At 40.3% G+C, this 26,944-nt stretch overlaps 1 protein-coding gene and 1 long non-coding RNA gene across 3 annotated transcripts in view; one reads left to right on the forward strand and one right to left on the reverse strand.

Annotated features, from left to right (window-relative positions):
- LOC113958185 (BMP/retinoic acid-inducible neural-specific protein 3) overlaps nucleotides 1-26,944 on the reverse strand; it is a 179,252-nt gene that overhangs the window by 32,807 nt on the left and 119,501 nt on the right. For both annotated transcript variants that reach the window (XM_027666292.1, XM_027666293.1), the window contains exons 5-6: nucleotides 13,187-13,292; nucleotides 10,535-10,771 (exon numbers count right to left, since the gene is read on the reverse strand). In XM_027666292.1, the coding sequence (XP_027522093.1) occupies nucleotides 10,535-10,771; nucleotides 13,187-13,292 (343 nt within the window). The remainder of the gene's footprint in view (nucleotides 1-10,534; nucleotides 10,772-13,186; nucleotides 13,293-26,944) is intronic.
- On the forward strand, nucleotides 22,018-24,623 carry LOC113958189. Its single transcript, XR_003531440.1, has 4 exons — nucleotides 22,018-22,073; nucleotides 22,699-22,772; nucleotides 24,235-24,382; nucleotides 24,510-24,623. It is a non-coding gene; the product is annotated as an uncharacterized LOC113958189 (long non-coding RNA).

The following is a 26,944-nucleotide window of genomic DNA, read 5'->3' on the forward strand; positions in this document are numbered from 1 at the left end:
AATATCATCCTGTAAATTGTGGATTAATTCAGGAGTTCTGCTGGACAGGAGAAAACAACCTTCCCTGGGCTCTGCTGGAAGGACTCACATTTTCTATAATCAAGTGACTTGCTTCTTATTCTTAATATAAATATGACCTTGACAGCAAGCTGACTTTTCAGAAGCCAAAAAGCCAGACTCCAACAGCTGTCCCTGTAAATCCCAGGATTTGAAGGACGTTTCCCTTCATCCTCTCAGGTTTTCTTATAGGTGTGAATTTGGCTCATCTCTCTTTTAAAAATGTTTCTATCACTACCCTTCAAAGTGATGTCCCTTGGAATTCACACTAAGCTTTCAAGAAAGAGGTCTCAAAAAATGTATCTATGGGTTATTTTGGATTTTTTTTTTTTGTAAACATTTTGATGATTTCAGTATTGTTTCTAAGTAGTCCTGCACCTGGGATGTTCCAGTGTCTATTATTATCTCTCTACAGAGCTATAAATGCACTCAGTGCATAAGATGTAATTCTTATGGGTAGGCATAGCTTCTGTCAGTCCAAAATTTACCTTCTTTGATCTCCATCGTGCTGGGAACCCCTGCAGTTTGCAAACTGGGAAGGGTAAATAAACATGTAATGATTCACAGAAGGATAGATGAGGGAAGAGAATGAGTGAAACTGAAAAGTGTTCTTGGAAAACACATTGAAGTAAATAAGCAGTGTTAAGCTGTTCCAGGAGAAGATTTAAGAAGCTATGAATCAGAACAGACAACACTGCCCTGGAAGAAAAGAGAGGCCACAGAGTGACATCACTCTTAATAAAGCAAGCCCAAAGCTGCCAAGGCAGATTGGAATTCCACCAAGAATGAGGGGGTTTTGTCACTAGCTTGGAAGGGAATTACATTATGTCCTGTACATGGTGGACATAAGTAGAATTATATTAGATCAAGCCTTCTGCTCCTCCTCTTATTACAATGTCACCACAATGTTTGAAGGATCTGGGAGTGCAATGCCATGTAAAACTTTCAGTAAGTTGATTTGCCAGGTGCTGCTTTAGCAGGAGTCGTATAATGCTTTTACTTTTGGAACAGGGGCAATTGTATTGGCTGTACCCTACTTTTTGGAGTAGGAGAGGCACAACTGAGACACCTACTCTCTGAAGAAATTATGCACATCCCACCTGTTCACTTGATTAAAACAGTGACACCTCCACGGGGGTGGGAGAGCTGGGGAGGGGAGTTTTGGTCACAGAAGGAAGGGCAGCTTGGTGTATCTGCTCATGTTATTGATTAAACTTCCTGACAACCACAGAGGGAAGTTAATTACTGGGAGGCAAATTAACACCCTTGCAAGATAATAGCGAAAACAATAATTATATTAAGAACTCAGGAGGGCTAAGTTTCCTTGGCCTCGAGCCCGAAGCTGTGAGCACTTGTTTTAAAGCAAACCACGGCTCTGCTGCTCGGGGGCAAATGGTTTGAACCATATTGATTGAGGTCTTTATTCTGCCTGATTAAAAAAGCACCTTCAGCTGCCAGTGAGTCAGTCCAGGCTGTTCACAAGGAGTCCTTCAATTAAGATTTGGGCGAGACTCACTTTGCATGGCAATGGGTCTGTTCTGGTCAGGGGAGGGACAGGCTGTGCCACCTGAGTGCCCTGGGCCAGCACCCCTGGGGTGTCCCTGCCATGGAGCTGCCAAGGACCCTCTGATGGGCACCTTCCCCTGCTCCCCAGTCAATGAACACAAAGCTTCTTAGACAGCAAGGTCAAACTGGCCGAGTTTATAAACTGAAGAAATCCTCCAGCATTGAGTTTTAATTCCAGGTTTAATTTTTAAGCTCCTTTTACGTGCATTTTAATTGAATCACAGCAGCTGGAAAAGCGGGGATGTGTCACTGGGCTGTGGTAAGAGAGAACTCCTAGTGGGAACTGTCTTCAGTGCAAATGACAGTGTGGGCCTCTGAGTTTCCAGTCTGTCTGGGGTGCCAAGCCAAAGCCAGTCATCTTGGGACGTTATTTAAGATTTGAAATCTCAACATGGAGATCAAAAGTCAGTCTGGGCACTTTTCTTCCACTATAAATGCAATAAGTTTCTTCTGCTCAGAGTGTACGTATGGTAACACCTCTCTTTAAACTGACATTTCCAAATTGTGCCTGCAGTTACCTTCTGCCCTTTTACTGCCTTTTAGTCATTTGGAACAGATATAAACGAGACATTTGGTACATTAACTATGTTTTAAAATGTCTGTTCTAGGATGCAGTTTCTCTTTGAGTATTTTTGTGGGTTTTAGGTGAGGGAGTTGCTGGTTATTTTCTCTTCTAGGCTGGAAGAATCATAGAGAACACTGTCAATGCCAAGATAATTTTTAGCTAGTGATTAAATGGCAGTCTGAAATTTTTTAAAGCAACATCACTGAGGTTTATACAGGAGTTACTGAGGGCACTGTTAAGAACATTATTACTACTGGTAAGAAGGGAGAAGGCTGGAACCCAGGTCAGTGTCTACATGATGGAGTCAATCTGCAAGTTGGCAGCTGGGAAGAATTACCTTTTTACTTGTCAGCCAGGTGACTTTGATTTGAAGATAGTGAGAGGCACTCAAAAGGAATCCCGTGGTGTCCACTTCTGCTAAAACCATTTTAAGAAAGAATTTGTGCCACAGCCAAAGCAAAAATCTGTGCCTTACTGGGCTGGCAAACAGAGTTATACTGGATTTTTCTGCCTAGAGAGAGGGATTTTTGAGGTTAAACATCACAGGTGAAATGCAGACTGGCTGCAGCTTTTCTGGAGCCCTCCATCAAAAAGAACCTGACACACCATAATCACAGCAGTGTTTTAAAATACTTGTTTGATGGAGAGGAGGAGAAAGCAAGCTCCACCTGAGGGACAATGTTGCATTCCTTAATGCCCTGCCAGGAGAGAATTATATGACCCATAATTGATTCCAGAATTTCAGCTGACACTGGTATATGAGAGGATGAAAAAGCCAGTACCTAACTGATGATGTGGAATTCTTGCCCCCAGGTTTCCTGCATCTTTATGTTGTGATTCACATTTGATCTTGAAGGTATGAGATTGTCTTTAGCTCTCATCACAATGCCTTTTGTACACCAGACATCTAAGATTTCCATCTTCAGCACTGGACAATCTGTTTAAATTTATTTACGTGTTTGTTTTTTTTTTTTTACTTTAAATTTAGTCTATTTAAATCTAAGTTAAGGATTTAACCTCACATTTTGTTTAACTGCCTGGTTTGGGGTTTTTTTATTTAAATATAAATATATTTTTAGCAAATTAAGTAAGTCTGGCTACGACTGTTATTTTTTTGATTGTTACATAAAATGAACAGAAGAAAATGACCCAACAGATGCCTTACTCTGTATTACGGTGTGCTCAGCACCCAAGAGTATCTACATGCACGAAAAGTGACTATGCAATTCTCTTTTCTGAGAAATACAGAGAGATTTGTGTAGATTTTGAGCTCAAATTTGATCACTTGCTATGGGTGGATGTATTGACTGACTATGTGACTGTCTCTGACTTCGGAACAATCTTAGAATTCCTCCTTTACAGCTTCTTTACAGCCTCAATAACCATCAAGGCAATGCTGTCCATCTGTAACAAATCCATAAGGCTGGCAGGGAGCGCAGAGAATTCTCCCCTGAGCAGCTGCAATTCCAGCTCGGAGCCAATTGCAATTTTCAGTCTGGATTTTGCTTTGTTTTACAGCCCTGTGCAGCCTGGGTGTTGGAAACAACTTTCACCGTGGAAATGGGGATCAGGATCCTTCACAAGAAGGAGCAGAGCAGTTTTGGAGCCAGGAGAAAGGGCACAGTCCTGTTTTATAGAGACATTGGAGTGGGAGCACGAAGGGTTGGTCAATCCTTGGAGGAATCACGACTCAGGACCACCACCCTTCCCACCAAAGTGTGATTTGTAACGTGTTTTGTCTTTTAGAAATATTCAATGGCAAAAATACCGGCCCAGTTTGCAGAGGAGTTTCTCTTGATTAAGGGCCAGATGAACTTCAAGAGTGAGAGAAAACTGATTCTTCACTTTTTCCGAGACCAGCTTTGGGCTCTTGTTGTGCTTGGGTTTACTAAAAAAAAAAAAATAAATCTGCAGATCTGTGCTTAGTGAAAAGTGCCTTTCTTGTCCAAGGGTGGCATTTTACAGCATGGCCATATTTCATATGGGAAAATATGAACTGAAGGAGAAAGGAGAGAGTTCGGGAAGTGTATTATCAAAATATGGTGGTTTTCCACATTTTGCAGTTTTGAAGATGGAGGTACAAATTCATGACACTATTAAATGGATAATTCTCTAAATCTCACTGCAGACTAGGAAATGCTGGAGATGATCTCTCCTATTACTTTCTGTGGATTTTACATAAAAGTAATTATAGAAGATGCAAATGCTACTCCCCCTCCCCCAAAAAAAAAATGGCATGCTTGAACTTGCTCATCTTTAGTATTACTGATATTTAATTCAGTAATAAGCTTATCATCTCCTCTATTAGAACCCACTTTCTGCAGCCCTTTAAATCCAATTCTTTTATACAAGAGATTTTGGGAACATCATTAATTCAATCATTGTAAAGAAATGGAAAAATATAATTGAACTGAGGAAGCAGGACTCCAAAGTCTCAAAAGCAATCTCTGCTGATGCAAACAAGAAAACTTTGGGAACAGCTTTGCAGTGCTACACATTAACTGAGGATTCAGACTGAAGTTTTAGGTGAACCTTTCAAAACTGTGGATTTTTTCAGGTGATTTTGAGTCAGTACATGTAAAAGGTAACCAATGACCAACAGCAAGACATCCCAGAGTTATTAGGGAATTATGAAATGCATTAGACACGAAATCCAAAGGCATTGAATCCAGGGATTTAAGAATAGCTTGCAACAGCAATTCACTTCTGATAGTGCTTTTGCAATCAAAGCAGTGACTGAGGATGGATGCACAATGAAAAATAGTTTCAGCAAATATTAATGTGCAAGTTAATATCAATTTACTTTGGCTGCACTTCTATCACTGGCACTTTCTGTGATACTGAAATTTACCTTTTGAATTATCTCTGTAAAGCAGATACAGAAGTGACTGAAAAAAATCAAACTCGACATTTTGAGGAGTTGTTTGTCATTTAAGGCTGCAGAAGGATTCATTTCAAAATATTTACAAGGTGACTTTTGATGTTTAATTATGTCTGTGAAGCCACACGTCTGGTTGAGTAAACAGAGCTTGTGTTATTGGCCCAGCTCTGCAAAGTCCTCCATGGCTCTGGCTCTGATCTGCTTAAGCTGGTGCTGGACATCCAAGCACACAAGTCAAATCCAAAGTTAATGGACTACAAAGGATTCCAAAAGGCACATATTTCAGTGCATCACTGAATCCCCTTTAAGCCCAACCGTGGCAGTAAAACTTGCGTTGAGTTTGTTGCAGGCCTGCTGCTCCTTCCACAGGATTTCGTACTTAAACTACCTTTGAAAGAATGAGGTTTTAATTTCAAAGCTCCTTTGAAATGATATCTCACAATATTTGTTGCACATCAAGGAAATACTCCCAAAGAGATTTTATTACCTTTGAGGGGAAGAAAGTTATTCCATTCCCAGCACTTGGGGAATGTGCAAAGGGAAGGCAGAAGATGCCGTTGAATACCAGATATGGGAAAATAAATGCTTGATGGCAGATTTGCTTTTCATGTTTCCAGGAGGCCTCATAAATGCCAGACATAAAAAAAAAGAAATTATGAAAATGCACTTTTGCCATTTTCTGTTGTTTGAGCAGCCACATCATCCATGTCCTTCTTTATGTTGATGGCCTTTTTTATTTAGAAAAATGAAATTAAGTTGCTGCAGGGACTGCTACAAATTTCTTTCTGATGTCAACGAGCAGATCACCTTAAAAGAAAATTGCTGTCCTTTAAATTGTTTAAATGAAGTGTTCAGATTTCCAAAGGCATTCAGCAGCCAACCACCCCCAGATCACGGTACAGGCAATGTGTGATCATCTTCTCATCCCTGCTGTCAGAATCCAGAGCCTGTGGATGTCTCTGGGGATTTTCCTGACTTTTGTGTGTTATAGAGCAGTGGGTCATAATCTCTGTAAAATGTTAAATTGCCAGTCAGAATTGTGGGTCAGAATTTGCTTCTTTGTACGTTGTCTTGACAAGACAGTTTCAAAAACTTCCCAGAGCAGTGATGTGTAACAAGACAACATATTTACCAACACCACCCTCAACACTGCTGCAACCACAAGCTGTGGAAGTCCTACAGACTTCCAAAATTTGAGATTTTTTTTTTTTCCCAAGGAATCTTTTGATGCTCTTTATTGTGGGAAACTAATTGCACTCGAGTGCTTAGGGCAAAGCTTCCTCCTGAAATGGGAAGACAGAGTTTAGTGAGAGGATGAAGTAGGAGGAGCACCTGGACAAGTACATGCCCCTGGTATTGGGGGCAGAAGGGGTACAAGAAAATTGGCAATGTTAAAGAATAACACAGTGTAAAGGTGGGGAGGCTACAGGGAAGTGTGGTGAGGATTGCAGTGCTTTAATCTTTAATCCAACGAACATGGGTGGGCTCCATACTGTGAAATGTCAGTGCAACCCAGGGACTTGTGGTAACAGCAGCTCAACTGCATTATCCAGTTGTGTCTCAGGCTACAAATTGCCCTGGAAGGCCACTTTCCTGCACTTTGAGAGAGGGTAAATGAAACACTGCTTGATTCCATTAGAGGGGATATTTTTAGACCTCGTGTTGGATGGTAAGAGCACAGCTTCTTGGAGTGGTGGTCTCAGGGAGAACTTTGCTTACACAGTAATTCCAAGGCCTCAAGAAACGAATGAAATTTGTTATTAAAGCTTGAACAGCTGCTCATTTGCTTGGGTTGTAGCTGAGTCTGGAGGCCACAAGATCTGATAAAGAATAAGCAGATGGTTCAGAGTAAACAGTTTGAAGTAGCTCCTGTATTTTCTTTGAGAACTTAGCACATAACCTGACATTAAGAGCTGATAATGAAGCTCATTGAGCTAATAGTGATCAAGTATTTATTGCTGGAGGGCATGTAGAGAGGTGAAAAAGGCAGCCAGATTTACTGAGAGATAAATAACATACTGCTCCACATCCTCCAAAATGGCATTTGAGTAGTCAAAAAATTCCTGAAGAGCCTGAGTGGAATCCAATCTGCACACAATGATGAACAACACATTCTGAACTGGAAAGTGCCCAGTCATCTAATTTGTGACAGTCACAGTGGCTCAAAAGAGGGTTGTCACTCCCAGCAAGCCCAAATTCCAGACCAGAGGCCCCCAGGGTGAAAAACAGGAAAATTCTTCGGTCACAGAACAACAGAATGAGATGGGAAAGAACATCTGATCCAAACCCCTGCTGAAGAGGGGCCACCTAGACCCAGTTGCCCAGGACCATGGCCAGTCACCTTCTGAATGACTCCAAGGATGGAGACTCCACAGCCTCCCTGGGCCAGCCAGGTCACCCTCATAGTGAAAAGGTGTTTATTGATGTTCAGAGGGAACCTCCTGTGTTTTAGTGCCCATTGCCCCTTGTCCTGACTCTGCCCCCTTTGCACCCTCCCTTCAGGTATTGACACACACGGTCCCTGAGCCTTCTCCTCTCCACGTGAACCACCCCAGCCTTCAAAAAAAAACCTCAGTTGTTTTATCTTGAGCAGACAGGAGGAGAGATAACACCCAGGGTAAACAAACCATCTTAAATAGAATGTTTAGTCCTTCCTCTTCAAACTAAATTCTGTGCACAGGCACTGTGCACGACCTCGAGTGAACCTGGTAAGTCTTACAGGTCTGTATTAGGAGACAAGATTAGTTTCTGGAGTCAGGGGACTATTTTGTAATATGTAAGATAAGAAAGGGTTTGGAAGGCAGAAAAGTTAAAGAATTAATTCGCTTGTATTTACTCTGCTTAAATCTGGAGTTCAGAGTGCCAAAGAACAGAATTCATGAATTCATTCATGCCCCTGCTGTTAACAGCAGTCTATTTGGGCCAGCAGTCAGTGCTCTGGATTATTTTGCCCCTCGCTACTCAGACTGAAATTACCACATAATCTGGCTTTGTTGCTAGCTAATTAATTTTTATTCTAAATAGATTAGAATGAAACAATGTACTCAATTCAAAAGCTGACTTCCATTGATTTAGACAAAGACTGGGTTTAATAGTTTCTTAGTTTTGCTGCGTAAAGGTCCCTTTCATTCCCAGAACAAGCCATTAACATGAATCAGAGCACACTGATATTTTAGTGTTTTTCATGATTTAAATGTTGCTCAATCTCCAAACGTTTCAAAACACGTCTCAGTGGTTAGAAAAATATCTGTATCTATATCACTGTGGCTGGAAATGCTCACAGATCACGTGTGACAGCACTGGAAGAGCTGCTCAGGTGGAAATACATAGTTTCTATAGGGAGTTGAATGCACAGGGACTAAACCATCTACCAAAAGTTCCCATGCTGACTTTTATACAAGCACAGACCCACACAAGGTTACCCAGCTCACCTTCCCATGAACATCTTTATGCAAAACAGTTTCTAAGATAAAAGCAGAAATTTCCTCAGCTACCTCTGAGATATGGAAGTCATGCTTGGTATATTTATTAGGTTAAAAATGATTTAAATAATTCAAGGACTAAAGAGGGGAGTGTGGCATATGTTTTAATGATGTTAATAACCTAAATTTCACACTTCTTAGTAACCACACCTACCACCAATTACCTAATTGACAGATATATGTGAAGTTGGCATTTTAGTGATTCACACAGCACAGCTAAAGAGCCTTTTTTAAAAGCCCAGAATTTAACTCTTCCCAATTTTCCCCTGGCATTCGTGTCACAGACCTGAACACAGGACTACAAATGTGGCTGACAACAATTCCCACTCCTAATTCACTTGATGCCCATGTGGGGCTTGCCATAAGAATCCTGCACAGATTCAGGTGTGTGTGCTCTTCCAGCTTAACTAAAACTCCTCTTAAGGAGGTTCCTTCAAATTACATTCTTCGGGCACAGAACAGTGTCACATCCTTTCAAACAGGACAAAATATGGTAAAATCTGTGTCCCTCTGTAGAGCCAATACACTTGTCCTAGTTTGCAAAGTAATAAATGACAACACAGCTCCATAAATACTCAGAGGGGTCAAAATAGTCACTGGGAAATTGCACCCAAATGTTCACAAAACCAAAACATAAATTCAAGCTTTTATAATCACAGAAGTCTGTGATCCTCCAAGGGGAGGTATTGTAAATTCTGGTGTCCTGCTTAAAAGTGAGAACAGGGATGGGAAAAGGGCCCAAGATCTTCTAAACAGACTCAGGTTTAGGCATCAAGTCTCACTAAAAGTTGCAACGACTGAAATTTGCACTGATATCGGGTCTCTTGAAATTCTCACTTCTCTTGAATTGAGGAATCAGTCTTTAGCAATAAAACAACAAACACACAAAATGATTGTGTCTAAAGTACTGTCCATTCACAGTTAAGTACTGTACTGATATTTATCCTGCTCTTCCCATGACCACTGTATACTGTTCTTCCCTCCCTCTGCTACTGAATTGTTCTCTTTCTCCAACACAACTCATTAGAACCTCTGATTTTTATGGTTTTTTTCTGACTCTTTCTTATCTCCCTCATTTCTGTTTCTTCCTCAGTGATTTTTCCCGGGTCTGCTGAGCTCTCCTTAACTTTTCCCACCATCTGGTTAGACAGCTGTTACCGATATCACTGAGCAAGTGAGTTGTGAAAACAGTTGTTCAGACACTGATTTTACCTGTAGTTCCCATTCTCTGTGGGACTGGGAGTTCTGATGATCAGGACAGGTGAAATGATGTATGAAACAAACCTTGATGCATTACAGAAAAACTAATGTGGCACAAGCAAGTTGTAGAGACAACATGGACAGGGCCAGTTCAAAGAGAAATCAAAGAAAGAAGCAATTTGTCATCTGTGATGGGATGAATTTAGTCAATCAAGGGCTGGCTTTGCTCTCCGTGTCAGCTTTATGACATTGCTGGAGGGACAAGATAAAGGGGAAGTGCAGGAGAAACTCTGACCCCACACTGAAAAATAGATGTGAAATAAAGCAGCTGTTTCAGCTGCAGTACAGAACAAACGTTCAGAATGCACATCCAAAGTTTATAACCTGGCTTTGTTCCCATTTTTCTGCTTTCTGCCAGTACACTTCTTGCTCCAGTAGGGACCAAGTTCTCATAGTCCTGGATGCCACAAAGCATAGCAGAAGAATAGTCAAACACATCTACCCAAATCCTGAGGTGAGTGAACAGACAGGGATCATCATGAGCTGAGGACAACACTTCCTATTAGAAAGTTGTTATTATTGTAACTTCCACTCAGATCCAGGATGAATTTTAAAACATTTACCTTTAGATGTGTTAATTCTGGAGACTTTAGATGGAGCCTGGTCTAGTGGAAGGTGTCCCTGTGCATGGGTTGGAATTAGGTGATCTTTAAGGTCCCTTCTAACCCAAAGCATTATATGAAATACAACCAAAGAGGGGGAAAAAAAATACCAAAATCTTACCAGATTCCTCAAATTCACTGTTGTAGGCATTCCAAGTCTCACTTATGCGGAGCAAACTTTCTTCCATGGCTTGAATGTCCATGTAGGGACAGTTGCACTCGGGGAATTTGGGGCCACACTGACACCAGCAGTCATTGTCCTTGCAGATGAACTCCCCCTCAGAATTGCAGGCAATGTAGCTCAGAGCTGCCTGCACAAAGTGTTCTTGCAGGTACTCGGGCAGGATGACCTGGAGGCCTGAAGGAAATGGAGTAAAATATTATGTTATTAAACACAAAGGAATGTTGGAGCCAAGCAGCTTCCCCAGCAGGTGCAGCAAGCAAAGAAACACTCATGAAAAACAAAAATACTGATGAAGGGGAAGAGATAACATAACCAGGACAAGAGGTGTGAGGGTGAACACTGCCATCCTAAACTGGGCCTGTTTGCCATGTTTCCTTTGATTCAGCAAGATACACTTTGTATAAAGAACTCTGATTATCTCTCATGATTCTGTAGGGGCAAGCTAAGGATGGGAAAAAATTTGGGTGGGAGGGACTTTTTGAAAAATGAAATTTAGCTGATCTGTTCATTTTTCTCTGGGATAATCCACTGGATGTGATGGGCTACAAAACCTTGAGAAAGTAAACGTTCTTGAATCTCCTAAAGGAGAAAGGGGGCTATGTCCAGCTCCAAGGGGGTTTCAAAACACTCCTGGTAGGTCACAAATCCCTCTGCTCTGTGCCCTCACCCTGCCATGACATATAGGATGTCACATTGATGGACCAGAACAGAGCAGGTGGCTCAAAATCTCGACCAGAAATTTAGATTTATTCATCTGAAAACTCTGACCATCATTTATGAGGACCCCAGTGATGGGAATGAGTATTTTACACATATATAGTATTTTATAGCTACATTAGTGACCTACCAATCAAAGAGCCACAGTGAGGTAAATTATACATTTTTATTTACTATTTGTTGTTATTTTCTGTGACGAAAATAAACTCTCTGGAAGCAGTGGAGCTTATTTGTGGTCCAGGTAATTTCTCAGCATATGAGTTGGGTATTTCTGATGCAAGATTTTTTTTACATAAGCACTTGGGCAGTTTCACAGAATCATCCCTTATTTTTAGGTCTATACAAAAATATAACTGTAACAGTAATTTCATAACACTTCCAAGATGAAACTCATATCACAATTGCTGAAACCAGGTCTGACTCTTTCTTCTATCTGATGTCAAAATGTGTAAAACTCTGCTGTTCCCTGAGTGAATTTTTCAATGTATTTGTATGGTTGTGAAGAGCTGTGAAAGGAAAAGAAAGCCCAGACAAACAAACATGAGTCTTGTCCCATTCTTCCACTAAAGAGTTTACACAGTTCTGACAATGTATTTCTGCTAAAGACAATCCAGTGGCAACCAACCACTGCCTGAGAGATGCAAAGATTACTTTCTGAATTTGAACAGACAAACATCATGAATGTGCTGGAAATCACTAAAAATCACAAATTATTTCTGGAAATACTCCTTACATCCCAAGGGAAATGATTTTTTTTTTTTAAATATACATTCTATCTGGGGAAAAAAAATTATAATTTTATGGGGTTTAATTTATTCTGGGGAGACAGAAAGGAAAAAGGAGAAAAAACACATGGATATTTTAAGCAAGACTCAGAGAGAATATCCTGAGAGGGAAGGGACCACAAGGATCATCATCCCTCAGAGCTGTTGTCTGTAGTCACCAACAACTTCACACTCTGTCCAATTGATTTACAAATCAATATAGAAACGTTTCAAAATTGGAAATCATTTTATATCTCCCTGCAACTGCAAGTTAAGAATTGCATTTTTTTCTCATGGTGTGTAGTCAGAGGTCTGCACAAATACATACATTAAAGAGAATTTAGTGTGTTTTCATGGCAATAAGTTGTTCCAGCTTCACTTGTGTAACTGAAAATAGCAATTATTAGCAGTCTAATACCATACAGGGGGACTTATCAGAAATTTTTATCTACCTAAAATGCAGGTTGGGAAATGCATCTCCTGGAATTAAAAAAAGAAAATAAAATATTTAAAAATTGTTACTCTCTTCCTCCTTTTCTTTTTTCTGTGTCCCTTTCTCTCTACTTTTTTCCTTTTTCATTTTTATGTGTGTATAATTACCACTACTTTCCTACTGAGTGAGGTGCTTAACCTTCCAAGCTTTCTTAAAATTCCCAAGAGGAGCCTTTTGGACTCCTCGTTATTTGGAGTGTTTAAAAATGCAGATCCTGCTCCTCTGGCGACTCCCTGAATTTTGGTGGAACAACTGCAGGAGGTGCAAGGTCCTGCTCAGGATGTGCAGAGCAGGCTGAGCACTCCAAATGTCACCCCCTGCTTGGTGGAATCTGGGAATTGAGGCTGTTTAAAAAGTGTGCCAGTGGAGGCTAAATAGGGATGCAAAATGTTAACAGGGCCATTCAAATTATTTTCTGATGGGTACAGAAATTGTTTCTACTTCAAAGGCAGCACAAGGTACTGACATTTCCCTTCACTTTGTCTTATTGCACAAACACACACACACAAAAATTAGGAAAAATGACCTTTTACGAAGGGGGGAAGAGAGAAAAACAAACAGTGTGATAAATGTCACCCCGTTCCAAAACAAATGAGTGAAATTGCACCTCCGTACCTTGCAACTGAATCTTGTTTTCAGGACTCTGAACCAGAACTGAGCTGACAGAATCTAGGTTGTCATAGTTACTGCAGCCAAGAGGCCCCGTCCGTGTCTCTGTCACCTGTGCCAGGGGAAGGGAGAAGCACTTGCTGGATTATTCAAAGCAGAACTGAGGAGTTCAGAAAATTGTCTCGTGAAATTTCCCTTTAATTCAGCCAGCAATGCATTTCAGACTTAATCAGGGTGAAATAACTCATTTTAATTGCAAAAAGGAGGACTGCAAATGTTTTACCGATGCCACAAACGGCAGGAAGGGATCTTTCCATTGCAGGGAATCCTCCCAAACACTATAATATCACAATACTACACAAATACTACAATAGTACAGTGCTGTAATAGTGTAATACCATCCCAACAGCCAACCAACAGTCTAAATACTATTTATTTCTCATGGCTGTGGGAATTACAAGGTTTACAAACATGAAGACTGGGATTTGCTCTGTCAAAACTTGTGCACGTGACAACTCCTTGTTGAAATCATGGAAAAAACTTTGACTTTTCCAGTGAAGCCCAGCAGGATATGGAAGTAAAAACCTTTAATGAGCTGTATTTGTAACAGTGGTAATGGTGGGAGATTCTTCATCAGGGAAGGGTGTCAGGTAAGATTAGACACAAAATTCTAGACATTGTCCGTTGTAGTCACCAAATCCATGGGCACAGAACCAAAGTACAGCTGCATTTATCAAACAGAACCACCACCAGCAGAGCTCTGGCTTCACAGCTGAGGACTGTGTTTGGAAAAGAGCAGTTACTTAAATCAGAGAATCACAGAATCATTAAAGTTGGAAAAACCCTTTGAGATGGTGAAGTCCCACCATTAACCCACCACTTAGCCACGTCACCAAGCATCAGATCTACACCTTTCTTGGACACTTCCAGGGATGGTGATTCCACCACTGCCCTGGGCAGCCTGTTCCAGTGCCTGACCACTCTTTCAGTGAATAAATTTTTCTAATATCCAATCTAAATACTCCCTGGTATATTTACACACACACACACACACACACCGGTGAAAATATATTTAAAAATAAAAAATAAAAATAATTTATATGCTTCCTGGAATATTGTAGATAATTCTTAAGTGTCAACAAGGTGATTATAAAGGCAAATTTATTTTTAAAATGAAAATGTAGTTTCTGAGCAGTGAAGCATTGCTGTGATGCCCAGGGCAGCTGGGCAGCACCACAGCAGAACAGGCAGCAACAGAAAACCCAAACCCTCAGCAGAGGTGGATGTACCATGATCTCAAGATTTTTAAACTGGATTGAGTGCTGTAGAAATTTCATTGGCTTGTAGTTCCTTTTCCTTTATATCAAGACCAGGCAGAAAGAAGAAAGTGGAAGTGGAATAAAAGCAACACAAACAGCCATAGCAGGGAATGCTGGCCATGGGATATGGTCTCAGACTCATTTACTGTCAAAGTACAACCAAACCCTCTGTCACACCCCTCCCAAACTGTGCTCAGCCACTATCCTGGAACTTCTTCTCTTCCTTTAGCTATTTCAGAAATTGGGGCCAGATTTACCCTTATTTGGTGATCTGCCTCAATTTTTAATGCCACCGCTTCTATTTTCTATACTGTCAGGCATTACAGATATTATATGAGGTATTATATTCAGTTCTGTATCTCCTGGAGAACAAGGCTGAATTATGGGGTCAAGGAGCAGATTTCCAAAATCCACACCTCCGCTGAGCACCCGAGTGCCAGGCAACCACACAAGCAATTTAATTCTGAAAAACAGAAGGGAGGCTTGCTATTTCCCCAGTCTGTTTTGAAAAGAATGTGAAGGTTTGCTGAAATAAGCCCTGAGTGTTCACGTTGCTGAGGGTTGCCTGGCTCTCTCACAGTCTGCTGCTACCACCAGCACGTGTGGGGTGGCTGCAGCTGGATCAGCCTGTTCTCGAAACCTCCCAGATCTCACGTTCTCCTTGCACTTTTGCAAAGAATAGATGACATTTCAGGCCCTTCCAAGCACCTTTGGACTGGTGTTCCCGGGAGTGGAGCAGGAGACCCTTTGCAGTGGCAGCAGCCCATGGAGAGGACACCCAGAAGGGGCCTGGGTCACCCCTGGAGCAGAGGAGATGAGCCCCAGCCAGGTTGGCTCCTCCCTGCACGTCCCTGGCAGGATGGGATATTTATCCTGAACCAGCACAAAGACTCTTGCACAGGCATCACATTTTGGCTTGGACAACAGCTGGAGTGACAGCTGTGATTTACCTGGGATCCTTCAGTCCTCTGCCAATAAGGAGTGCAAAATTCCACTCTAAAATCTCCTTTTTTGGTAACACCCTCAGCCCGTTTACAGAATCCCAAACTCTTTATACAATAACAAAGTGAGTTACCCAGATCAAACAAGAAGAATAGCCAGAAGACAATAAAAGGCAGGTGAATGTTGCAGTGAGTTTTATCCTAGCTCTGAAATATTATGCCCAGCCTTCATCTATGCAATTCTTTATTTAAAGCTCCATTTATTTTAGTGTTGTTTTTGTTTGTGTATTATTATGATTTTCAACCACTTGAATATAAGGCAATGGAGCTACATAAAGTCAAATGAAATGTATAAACTGCAAAGCAAATTTTACAATTCCTATCCATTCTTATTACTGTTATGTCTCCTGAAATCACAAAATAAGGAAGGTTAGTAAGTAGCTTTTTAGTTATTGTGCCCTTTTTGTTCATGCTTCTTCACTCCATCCGAATTATGCAAAACATAGGTAGAGACTACCAGTGTTTTGAGTGGGAGCACTTGGTGTATTTAGGTGTGCCAAGAGGCAGAATGGGGAAAAAAAATCACCATTAGAAGTTTTTTTACTATTAGGGACTGGTTGTATAAATACATTGATTCAGAAGAAAACTGATTCTATGAAAGAAAGCCGAGGACAGTTAAATATGGATGTGACTTAGAGATGTTCATGATTGTTACAAGGAAATAATAAAATATAGTTCTAATGATAGCAATAAAAGACAATGCTTAATGAATCAGGCAATAAACAAGCACTTTTTCTAAACTTTTCACTCAAATCTATATATTTATATTATTCACTCTTTTACTTTTTCCAAGTACCTTCCCCTTCCTCGATCAGCTCTGGTACTTTTAACTTCTGCATGGAAAATACATTGCAAGAAGAAAGTCAGAATGTATGGTCTCAATATGTAACAAAGAAATACTAAAGAACACAAAGATCATTCAACCTTTCACTTTTGATGGGTGACAATTCTAGTCAGAGGTCAAAGTGATGCAGTTCCACGTGCTTTTTTTATATTTTGCACAAATCCTGCTCCACAAAGATTGTAAACCAGAAAGAGAATTTGAGTGGTTGATGAATGGAAGCTTCAAATTCCCATCAAACTTTCTGATCAAAAAAAAAAGATTTAATTGTCATAGATCACAGAATCACAGGTTGGTTTGGGATGGAAGGGACCTTAAAGCCCATCCAGTGCCACCCCCTGCCATGGGCAGGGACACCTTCCACTAGCCCAGGTTGCTCCAAGCCCCGTCCAACCTGGCCTTGGACATTTTGGGGTAACTCTTGTTGATAAAAAAGCAGACTAGGGGATGGTGGGGGGGGAAGTGGTACAAATACATTAATTCTGGTTTGATCTTAGTGTTACTGGTGTCACAGATGATTTTACATTTTTTTGTTTCAGGAACAACAGAAGTGAGATGGGAGAGGCAATGGCACGTCTTTAATTATCTTCCAGGCAGAGAAGTGTGACTGTGTTCAGTCCCAAGATCACAACTGAAAACTGTTTTGTCTGAGAGTGCACAAAAAAAAGATGAACCAATAAGAGGAGAGGGAAAGGTAAAATCTAAATGCAGATTATGCTGAGATGGTCCAGAAGGGACTGAATATGCACAAAGAGCACCAGAACCACATCCTTGGTTTGTAAGACAAAGAACACGAACTCACAAAGCCAAACACCACAGAACAAAGTTATTTAATAACCAAACTCCCTAAGAAGGGGTAACAAAGCAAGGGTGAAATCTCTGCCACGAGCCAGGCAGGCTGTTCTCCAGCCTTGTTTGCAGAGATTAGCACAGAACAGGTTTCCCTGGGCAGCAGGGCTTTCAGCTCCCAGAAATAAACTCTAACAATTTGGCATTAATGAGACAAATGCCTACAGTTTTGAGTCAGTTAAATCTCATAACCATGGTGATAACGACCCGATTATAAGTGCACTGAGAACACAACTCCCGGCACTTCGGCAGGGCTGAATTCTTGTGATATCAGTGGGTAGTATTTCCCTGGGAAATAGTCTGCTTTTTGTGCCCATGATAATTAAGCCTATAGAAGACATTCCTAATAAAAGAGAAATGTATTTCTGCGGAGATTTTGCTCCTGGTGTGTCCTTTTGCATGCACAGAGCTGATATCCCTGACGCTGTGCTGCCTTCGTAAAGCACTGTCCTCTTCTGAGAGACTCTTTAAAAAGGTATTTGGCTTCTAAGGAAGAGAACTTAACCAACACAAAGGAGGATGAGACAATGCTGGTCGCTTCAGAACAGGCAGCCACATTCATATCCCCACAAACCTCTTTAATATTTGGAACATTCAAATAATTATTTAAGCAAACTCATCATACACAGGGGATGGAAGAAGGTCTGTTCTGAACAACCAGTGGAGGCAGAAGGCAGGGTAAAGTCTGGAGTGGGGAGAAAACCTGAAGTCCTCAGGATTCTCCTAAATAACATGCTGGTGGTGTTGGGTTGATGGTTGGATTTGGTCACCTTAGAGGTCTTTTCCAACCTTAATGATTCCATGACTCTCCCCTGGACCTCATCCTCGGGGCTGGTCCTCCAGCCCCTGTTCCCTCAAATTGGAATCCCTGCACATTCTGCAGTCAATGCTCACTTCACCTTAAAAAAAGTGATCAAATGAATAGGCACTAAATGTACTTTCTATTTAGATGTGGATCTCCTACCAATTCTCTTCTTTTTTTTTTCCCCCCAGGCTTGACAGTTTTTCACAAAAGCACCTTTATGCCAGCACTTCCCTTTGCCACACAATAGTTGCTGCTCTGCTGCCCTACTTATGTCATTGAATGTATTAAAAAAACCCCGCTAATTAGTGGGTAATTAAAATAAATCAAATTTTCTGAGTGTTCCAAGGACTGACACTTCTCCTGCTATGGGCTTTTCTGAAGGAGGTACAGACAAACCAGCAGCATTCACAATGTTAGGGGTTGGATTCCTGTTTTCAATATCATTTTATTAATTGCCAGAATTCTAAAACAATACCTCATAGGCATCTAATGCTTTCAGCACATTTTCTACCAGAATAGGGCTGATGCTTCAATTTGAAGAGCCCACTAACTCAGGAGACCTGGAAATGCTCCCATTGTACTTTTCTGTCATCTGTAAGATGGAACAGGAACAGTAAACTTGATCTTTCTGCAAGAGAAGTAATTGCAAAATTTCCATTAACTTCATTACAAGAGGAATAACGACTTTTTTCAAGTTTTTGGGCAAGGAGACAATGTTGAATTTTACCAAATGCAACACTTAAGCTTCCCAAGAGATCAGTCTAACCCTTCTATTCCCTCTCCTTTTTTATTGTGCTCTCGGGAATTTACTGGGAACCAGACTGTTCCACTACAACGAGATTGAAATGTATTCTCCTTACATAAAGCATTAAACACTCCAGAAATCAGAATATTCCAGGAACTAGAAATAAACTCCCACTGTTTGAATTCTGCTCTCTTGTTGCATTTGTTAAAAAATGTGATGATCTTTTTTAAAGGCTGTTTAGGTTCATGTGACAGGGAGCAATCACCTCTCCTCTCAAGTCTATTCCCCACTATCACAGGGAGTAATTTATTGTCTGTAAATTCCCAGAGAATCCACAAGAACATTGAAAGGAGTCTGGCAGCACTGACAGTCCTGCTATCACAGCCACAGTTTTCCCCTTTTCAAGGACATTTTTAATCCCTTGCCTGTGAGATGCCACGTTCCCGTTGCATCCTTCTGGAATGCAACCAGGAAGTTTGCAGGAAATGAGGCTGCTGGAAAACCAGTCAGGGCAGTGTTGCCAGAGCCTTTATTTCCTGCATTTTCAGAAATCAAAGGTGCATCAACCTCATACAGAGAATGAGGACAGGCACTCTGTCTGAAAGAACAGGTTATCTCTTTTAATTAATCTTGAAGAACCGATGACAGTGAAGTTCTTTTATGGACAAGCAGCAGAGCTGGCAAAAATGTAATAAAACCTGACTTTTTTGTCTCAGTTTCCATTTAGCTATTTCTACTTGCTCATATCTTACTTAAATTAACACTAATATTATTTTTTCACGGCTTTTATGGCCTAAAGAGGGAGCTGAGCAACAAACAGTAAATGAAATCTATATATTCAGTTTCAAAGACAAAATTAGAAGCAGAGAGGACAGTGCAGATACAAATTAAAATGATATTTCATGTTTATAAAAACCTCAAGGTAAGCAAAGCTGCCTACTGAAGCAAAACCCAATTCCTAAACTTTGCATCCTTTTCCAAACATAATTCCATTACTATATAAAGGACAAAGAAATTTTGGGGCATAGACTGTAAAGGGAGACCATCTTCTTACATCTAACTACAAAATCCCATGCAAGGACTTTCCAAGAGTATTAGGAATAGGATTCATATCTTCATGGATCAGTTCCAATATCCAGTGCTAAGGCTACTGGGATTTTTCACTGTGTCCCCATTAATTTCAGGAAGACAGGATGATTTGTCCCTTTATAATACTCACAGAGGTTATTAGTCATAATAATACCGCAGTTGAATCAAAAACCTATTTTTTTTTAAGTTGGGAAAGTACGAAGAAAAACTGTAGTCCTTCCTTAATTACAATGAATAGCTAAAATGTTCCTTTTCTTTGTGAAGTATCAGGAAAAAGATCATGTTGGTAAATATAAAAATTAGCTTTAGATCATTTGGAAACATTTTACCTCTAAGGGGGTCAGTTTCAAAAATTATATGTACATTATTTTTTAAGGGGAAAAAAATAGAAGAAACTTGTGCTAATGAAAACGTGTGACAGGTTAACATTAGATCCTAAAAATAACTCATTTAAAGACTTGAAGCTCAAAAATCAAAATGATAAGGGCAGGTTAATTAAGAACCCAATTTTCCATGGAGATCCTATTAGGATTATATGTTTCTGTGCAGTTCTAAAACAGAGAAATAATTCTCTGGACTATTTTTGAGGATCGAAAGGCCAAAAAAACACTTCTTTAATGTGACATCGGTGGTGCACAAAAATATATTGCACACCCCAACTGCAGAGGCTTTTTGCAACTTTATACAATCATCTAATTACAATATTCAGTTTCTAATTACAATATTTGGACTTTGCCTCATCTGTTACGCCCACTCCCAAAACCAGCCCTCCCACAGCACCGCCCTCCCCATGCCTCCCCAATTTGAGTCCATGGTCCTCCAATGACCACCCCTTCATCTTCTTTGTCTTCCTCATCTCCTCTGACCCTCTTGGAATGGTTTCAAGGCCCCTGGATAGCTCTGACTACTTATACCAAGTGTTATGTCTCTGTTGGGTCTCTTTCCCAGTACATTTTCACAGACAAGGAGCTCTTCACCTCGTTAAAATCCCTTGTGTGCTGAAATTCTTAACAAAGAATGTTAAACAGCATTTTTAGAAATCTGGTACAAAGATGTTTAGCAGGCTAAAGGCACTAACAAGCTGCGCTAAAACTTTATACAGTATAGATTTTAAGGCATCACTTATTCTTTTCAGCAATCTCTCTAACAATTTCCTGGTTGAAGCTGCTTCCAGCTCCAACATTTCCTGCCTGGGTGCACGTGTAAACTCCTGATTTATTTCTGCAGTTCACAGCACTCCAACCCTGAATGCTCTGCCCCTCTCCCAGTGACATCCCAGCAGGACATTTTGCAAGTCCATTTTATTTTCCTATCCTCCAGTCAGACTCCCCCTCGTGGGGTTGTCATTCCAACCTCTCCAAAGAAATCCCATTCCTGTCCCTGCCTCTCTTCTGGCTCCCTCTGCCTGCCTCACATACGTGTTTGTAGGGATTTATTTTTAGGTTGTACCCTCATTACTTCCCACCCATTTATTCCCTCTGGTAAACGACTGTAACACATTTGCCCTTTCTGTCTCACTGGTACTGCCAACTCTCCATTTATAGTTTTGCTAAACTGTTATTTTTATGCTGCTGGTTTTAATGCTTTCCTGCACATTTGAAGACCTACCTACAGAGTCAGCAGCTACAACTGATCTATAATTTAACCATTAAACCCCTATCAGATGTTCAAGTTAAAGGGAGTTTAGCTTGGTGAAATTTGTATTAGAAAAGAAAAGCAATTCAATACTGAAGCTCTAAACTTCATTTCACAGGGATGCTTCTCAGTGGTAGATGACTAACTTAGGTCTGTTGTTCTGTAACTTTGATTGATTATGTTGTTACACAATGATTGTATAGGTTAATCTGTGGTGAAAGCAAATCTTTGCCTTTAAATCCCACAGACTTGTAAAAAAACATGGAAAGAAGGCCTGAGACTGGAATCTGATGTGCAAATACTACTGCAGTCAGTATGTATGTCATGCATAGGGCATGGCCACATTATATGAATTTTACTCCAAGTGGGCCAATAGGATTGACAAACTTGTTCACAGAATCATGGAATTATGGAATTATGGAATCTTCAAATCATAGAAACACAGAATTATGTAATCATAGTATAGAACAGTAGAATCATAGAATCATAAAACCATACAATAATTGAACCATAGAATAACTGAATCATAGAATCACAGAATCATTTAGCTTGGCAAATACCTCTAAGTCCATTGAGTCCAACAGTTCCCCCACTAAACCATGTCCCCAAGTGCCAGATCTACACATCTGTTAAATCCCTCCTGGGATAGGGACTCCCTGGGCAGCCTGTGCCAGGGCCCGAGAGCTGTATAAACCATAACAGACTTAAGATCCAGAAACCAAATCTCTGGCACCTGCCACGTAAATGTATGTGTTGCTTTCTTATTATTTGATGGGGGGAAAAAAGCATCTTCAAACATTTATCTGCAATTGCATTTGAAACTCCAAAGGCCAATATCAAACTAGCTGAAGAACAGTGAACCAAACAGATTAGTGTTGAATCTATTCTGATGCCTGCACATACATTGATGTTTTCTAAACTATTTAAGTGAGTTAAAGGAGCAATGCCCATAACCACTTCCCTGGAAGTGTCCAAGGCCAGGTTGGACAGGGCTTGGAGCAACCTGGGCTGGTGGAAGGTGTCTCTGCTCATGGCAGGGGGTGGGACAGGATGGGCCCCCTTCCAACCCAAACCATTGTGGGATTCTATAATTTCAGGGCTTATCTGCAAACAGTTTAAACCCCAGGGGTCAGAAAAGAAGAAAATTGGTTCTCATTTACCACACTTAATCTTCGTATTAAAATTATTCACAGCAGAAAAAAATTCTCCCAAGTTCTCCCTGTTGCTATTCCAGTTGCTAAGTCTAGAATGCAGAACCATCAGCATTTACAGCCTGGCTGCAGACAGAAGTAGCTGAGGAAGCACCAGGTAAGAATGAGTGGGAAAGGAGGTGTTTTATCTGGGATGTAAACCTCCTGTGTTTAGGACAACTTCCTGCAAGCCTGAGATGAGGGTAAATACACCTGAGGGTATATTTGATCAAGATACAAATATTCACACAGTTCTACCTAGAACTCTCCACTGTGAACCAAGCAACCCTTCTAATTATCAATTATATGTATATAAGTAAAAATTACTTTTCAGGTAACAATTTTTGTTGCTGTGATAATAAGCACTATTATAGATAAAATAAAAATTACAGGGAAAGTCGGGTCAAGAGGAAAAAAGCAGATTTGCAAGTGAAGAACCATAAAATAGAAAAATGTTTGGTTACAAAGAAACCTTAGGTTCCTAATATTTTTGCCAAAATAATTTAAATTCCCCTTTTTATTCCCTCTGAGACCAATTGTATTCCAGATAATTCTATTGCCTGTCTGCTACAGCTTGGAAGGGAGAGCTGTACCCAGGTCTCACAGTTCAGTCAAAATGTTTTGGAAATGAGAGTTGGTAGCTGTGTTCTGTGTCCAGAAGTCTGATCTTTTAGATTTGGTCTGTCAAAATATATGAGGAGAAAGATCATATCCCTTAAATTTTTAAGGAACACTCAAATGAAAGAATATCTCTCTGTCCAAAACTGCATCACGTCTGAGAGGCATCTTCAAATCAGTTTAAAGTCTTACTCAGAATAAAAGCAAAAACTGAATTCATAGATTTGCTGACTTTGATTAAATAATCAAAATATTCATAACTTCAACACAGCAAATGCAACTCAGGTATTTCTGCAAATTTACAGTAATAGAGACCATTAGGAAGCTGGAACACAAAGAATTCAAACATAAAAGCCATTTTGAGAGATGGGAATTACAGCTGGGTGGGAAACCCCTGCAGACATACCGAGATCCTCTATTTTCATCAAGAAAATACCAGATCCTCCCCAGTGCAAATCAACATTGCCTGTAGTGGAACACTGTGGATTTGCACCATGGGCATTTCCATGTTTTTGGCAGGTGGAAATACCTCTGGCATTGAGCCTGGCTCATCAAACTCTGCTCTTGGACCTGAGCTCCTTCACCATCCTGAAAGACTTGTGGGTGAACGAGCTGAGTGCTCTTTGGAAAGTTTTGGCCAATAACTGAGTGATTCTCAACGTTGTTATTTCATGAACAAACTAAAAAGAGATATTTAAATGTACAGAAGCCTGCTCTTAGAATTAGGCTCTGAGGGCAATGTTATCCAGACAGACTGCTGTGCCCAGCTGGCAAATCCTTCAAATCATCCTGATTCGTGGGAATAGAAAGACCTATCAGATATCAAGATCTGTTCATTAAAACGTGCACGAATGTGTCCTACTATGGGTCTTGCATTGATATGAATTTTGCAAAAGATGTTTAGAATATAGAATCTTGTCCAAGGGTTTTATTCATTTCTTTCTGGTCCTGACATGGATGAGACAACACCAAGGGCAAAGAACAACGCATCAGAAGGGCAGGAGCATTTCTTCCACCAAAAAAAAAAAAAAAAAAACAGAAAAAGAAAGAGCTCGAGCTCCTGTGAGCATGAGAATTTAGGGAGAGAGGGAAGTTCAGAAGGAAAAAGAGGTAACATATGAAAAGAGAGAAGCATTTATTATCCGGACTGCAGAGTCCTGTGGAGTGAAAGGACTTTGTTCTGCTCAGAATCGAAAGGAACTCAACCACCAGCAGGTTTTGTTTTGTTTCCATGCAGACTAACATGTAAGTCAGGGCATTTCTAGGCATCCAAGTGTCCAGCTCCTTTCATGATGTGGGAGGTGAAAAACCTGTTGACAGGAGTTGTTTTCAATTAAATGTCGCACATAAGTAAATATGTGTAAATTCACGTGTCCCCTTGTATTTTCTTCATGCCCTTTTACTTCTCAGAAAGTTTATCTTGCCTGTAGTGCACAATTCTTTCTAAGCCATTACACTGAGATAGCAGGGTAGAAATTAAATCACACACTGTAGGTTTGACAGTTTTGTACATTTTCATCAAGGAAGGACAGATCCTCCCCAGTGTGAACCAACATCAGAGTCAGAAAAGCAGACCCACACATTTTAGCACCATTCTTTAACCAAGTCTGTAAATTGCTGTGCTTGAAGGAACATGGGTTGTTTCTTTCTGACAATGATACAAATGGCTCAGTATTGCTGTGAATGTCAGATTTCAGACAGGGAACCAGAGTAAGAACAAAGTTCTTAAGTGGACTAAAACATGACAGGGAAAATATTTTAATGGTCCCCTTCAAAGCACTTTCTCTGTTATTGTCAACTTATTTCTACACCTTAAGGATTTCATGAAAAGTTGAAGGAAAAACATGAAATTTCTTTTTCAAGGCTGGAGATGCTCCTGGAGAAGACACAATTAAATTTCCTTACAAATCTACCTATTTAGTGGGAGACTGCATACACATATCCTCCATTTGGTGGAATTATTATAAATATTGGAAAATTATGAACTACTGTGACGGTGACACAAAAGGGGGGATAATTATTATTTATTTTTATATTACTCCTAATAGAAATCAAAGGAAAAATACCCAAAGGCCATGAAATGTATGAACTCTTCCCTGGGAATGAGAGGGTTGAATTACTTATCTACAGAGATAATGAAGAGTATTTTGATAGATTGGGAAGAGATAGCTGGGGCTGAACTGTGAAACTCCGATCTCAACTCTGACGTCAGTGGAGTTTGTTCATCAAAAAAGGTCAGAATCTCACCAGGCAAAATTAGAAACACCTTTTATTTTACTCACTCGATTCAGTTACGAAGTCTAGAGAACAGTGATGAAACTTCCAACCTTTAAGACATTAAAGATCTGAAAGTGAAGATCACTCTATAGTACAGAAAGTCCCCTGGGTGAATAACGAAACCTTTCTTAAACCCAGCTCCTGCTACAGTGTAGAGAGGCATTATATGTGTCATCTTGTAAGAGATTAGGTTACAGTTTTGCTGTCAGACATGGAAATCCTGCTGAAGCACCTCCTGGGGGTCTACAAGATAGAAATGAGGGTGAAGTGAAGAAGATAGCAATGATGTGACTCTCAGTGCCAGTTACCTACAGAGGATTCTCATACAAAGGATATTTTCAGGGTTTTTTTCACACTAAGTGGACAGATCGAAAAGGATGGTTGCAAACTGAATCCTAAACTATAACAGCAAACATGTAAAAATGTATTATGGGCAAAAATTCTCTAGGAAAAAATAACATGTACATGGAAAACTTGGCACAGCCTTTTATTGTTCTCTACTCTGATTTCTTCTGCCTCAGAGTCTCTATTCCTCTGAGATATTCCTCCTAATCTGACCTTTGTGCTCATACAAGCTGTTGATACACGATATCTCGTATTTCTGAGAGTTCAGAGGCAGGGAAATGTTCTGTGAATTTTATAGTCCTTGCTTGACATTCTCTGACCTGCTGACAGGCAGTAGCTGCCAATTAGAGAGCGGAGGACAGGCAGAGTGCTCAAGTTTCTCAACCCAGCCAGAATAAAGATCAAATTAAAATCCATACAAATCTGAGTGCCTCCAAATTCGTGCTGGAGTGCTCTGCTCTAACTGCACTGTTCAATCTGTTCACTGTGGATGTCTCAGTATTAAAACCCTTCTCCATCTTCTGGGTTTATTTACTTTAGTTTCAGGGGGTTTAGGGGAAAAAAAAAAAAGAAAGAGAATATGGAACATTTAAAGAACTGTGATATGAATTGTTTATAGGTTTTTGACAACTGTGATGGCAAGTGTTGTGTGAGTGCTGTTAAGGTCTCTCATTTACATATGGATATTTATAGCCTGCTCAGGGTTTGGCAGTCTTTATTTCCCTGGCTTTGTTTTTTTTTTTACTCTTCTCTCTTGACTAAACTAAATAACTAATATACCAGACTCCTTCAGTTTGTTTTGCTTTATCGTGTCATATGATCTCTCCTTTTTTGTTGTCGTTTTGTGATGCTGGTTTTTTTTTCCTAAGCGAAGAAGAACAGTTATCTAAATTCTCTCCAAAATGCATATCCCAGCATCTCTATTATGTGCTATTTTATTGGTTTGAAAAAGCATCTCACGCTGTGCTGGAACGAGCAGGTGATTTTATAACTCCTTGCACTCATCACTCCTCTGCACACACTTCCAGGGATCCAGGGGCAGCCACAGCT

This window comes from Corapipo altera, unplaced genomic scaffold (assembly GCF_003945725.1).
Source record: "Corapipo altera isolate COAL_440 unplaced genomic scaffold, ASM394572v1 90, whole genome shotgun sequence".
In the NCBI taxonomy this organism is placed as follows: Eukaryota; Metazoa; Chordata; class Aves; order Passeriformes; family Pipridae; genus Corapipo; species Corapipo altera.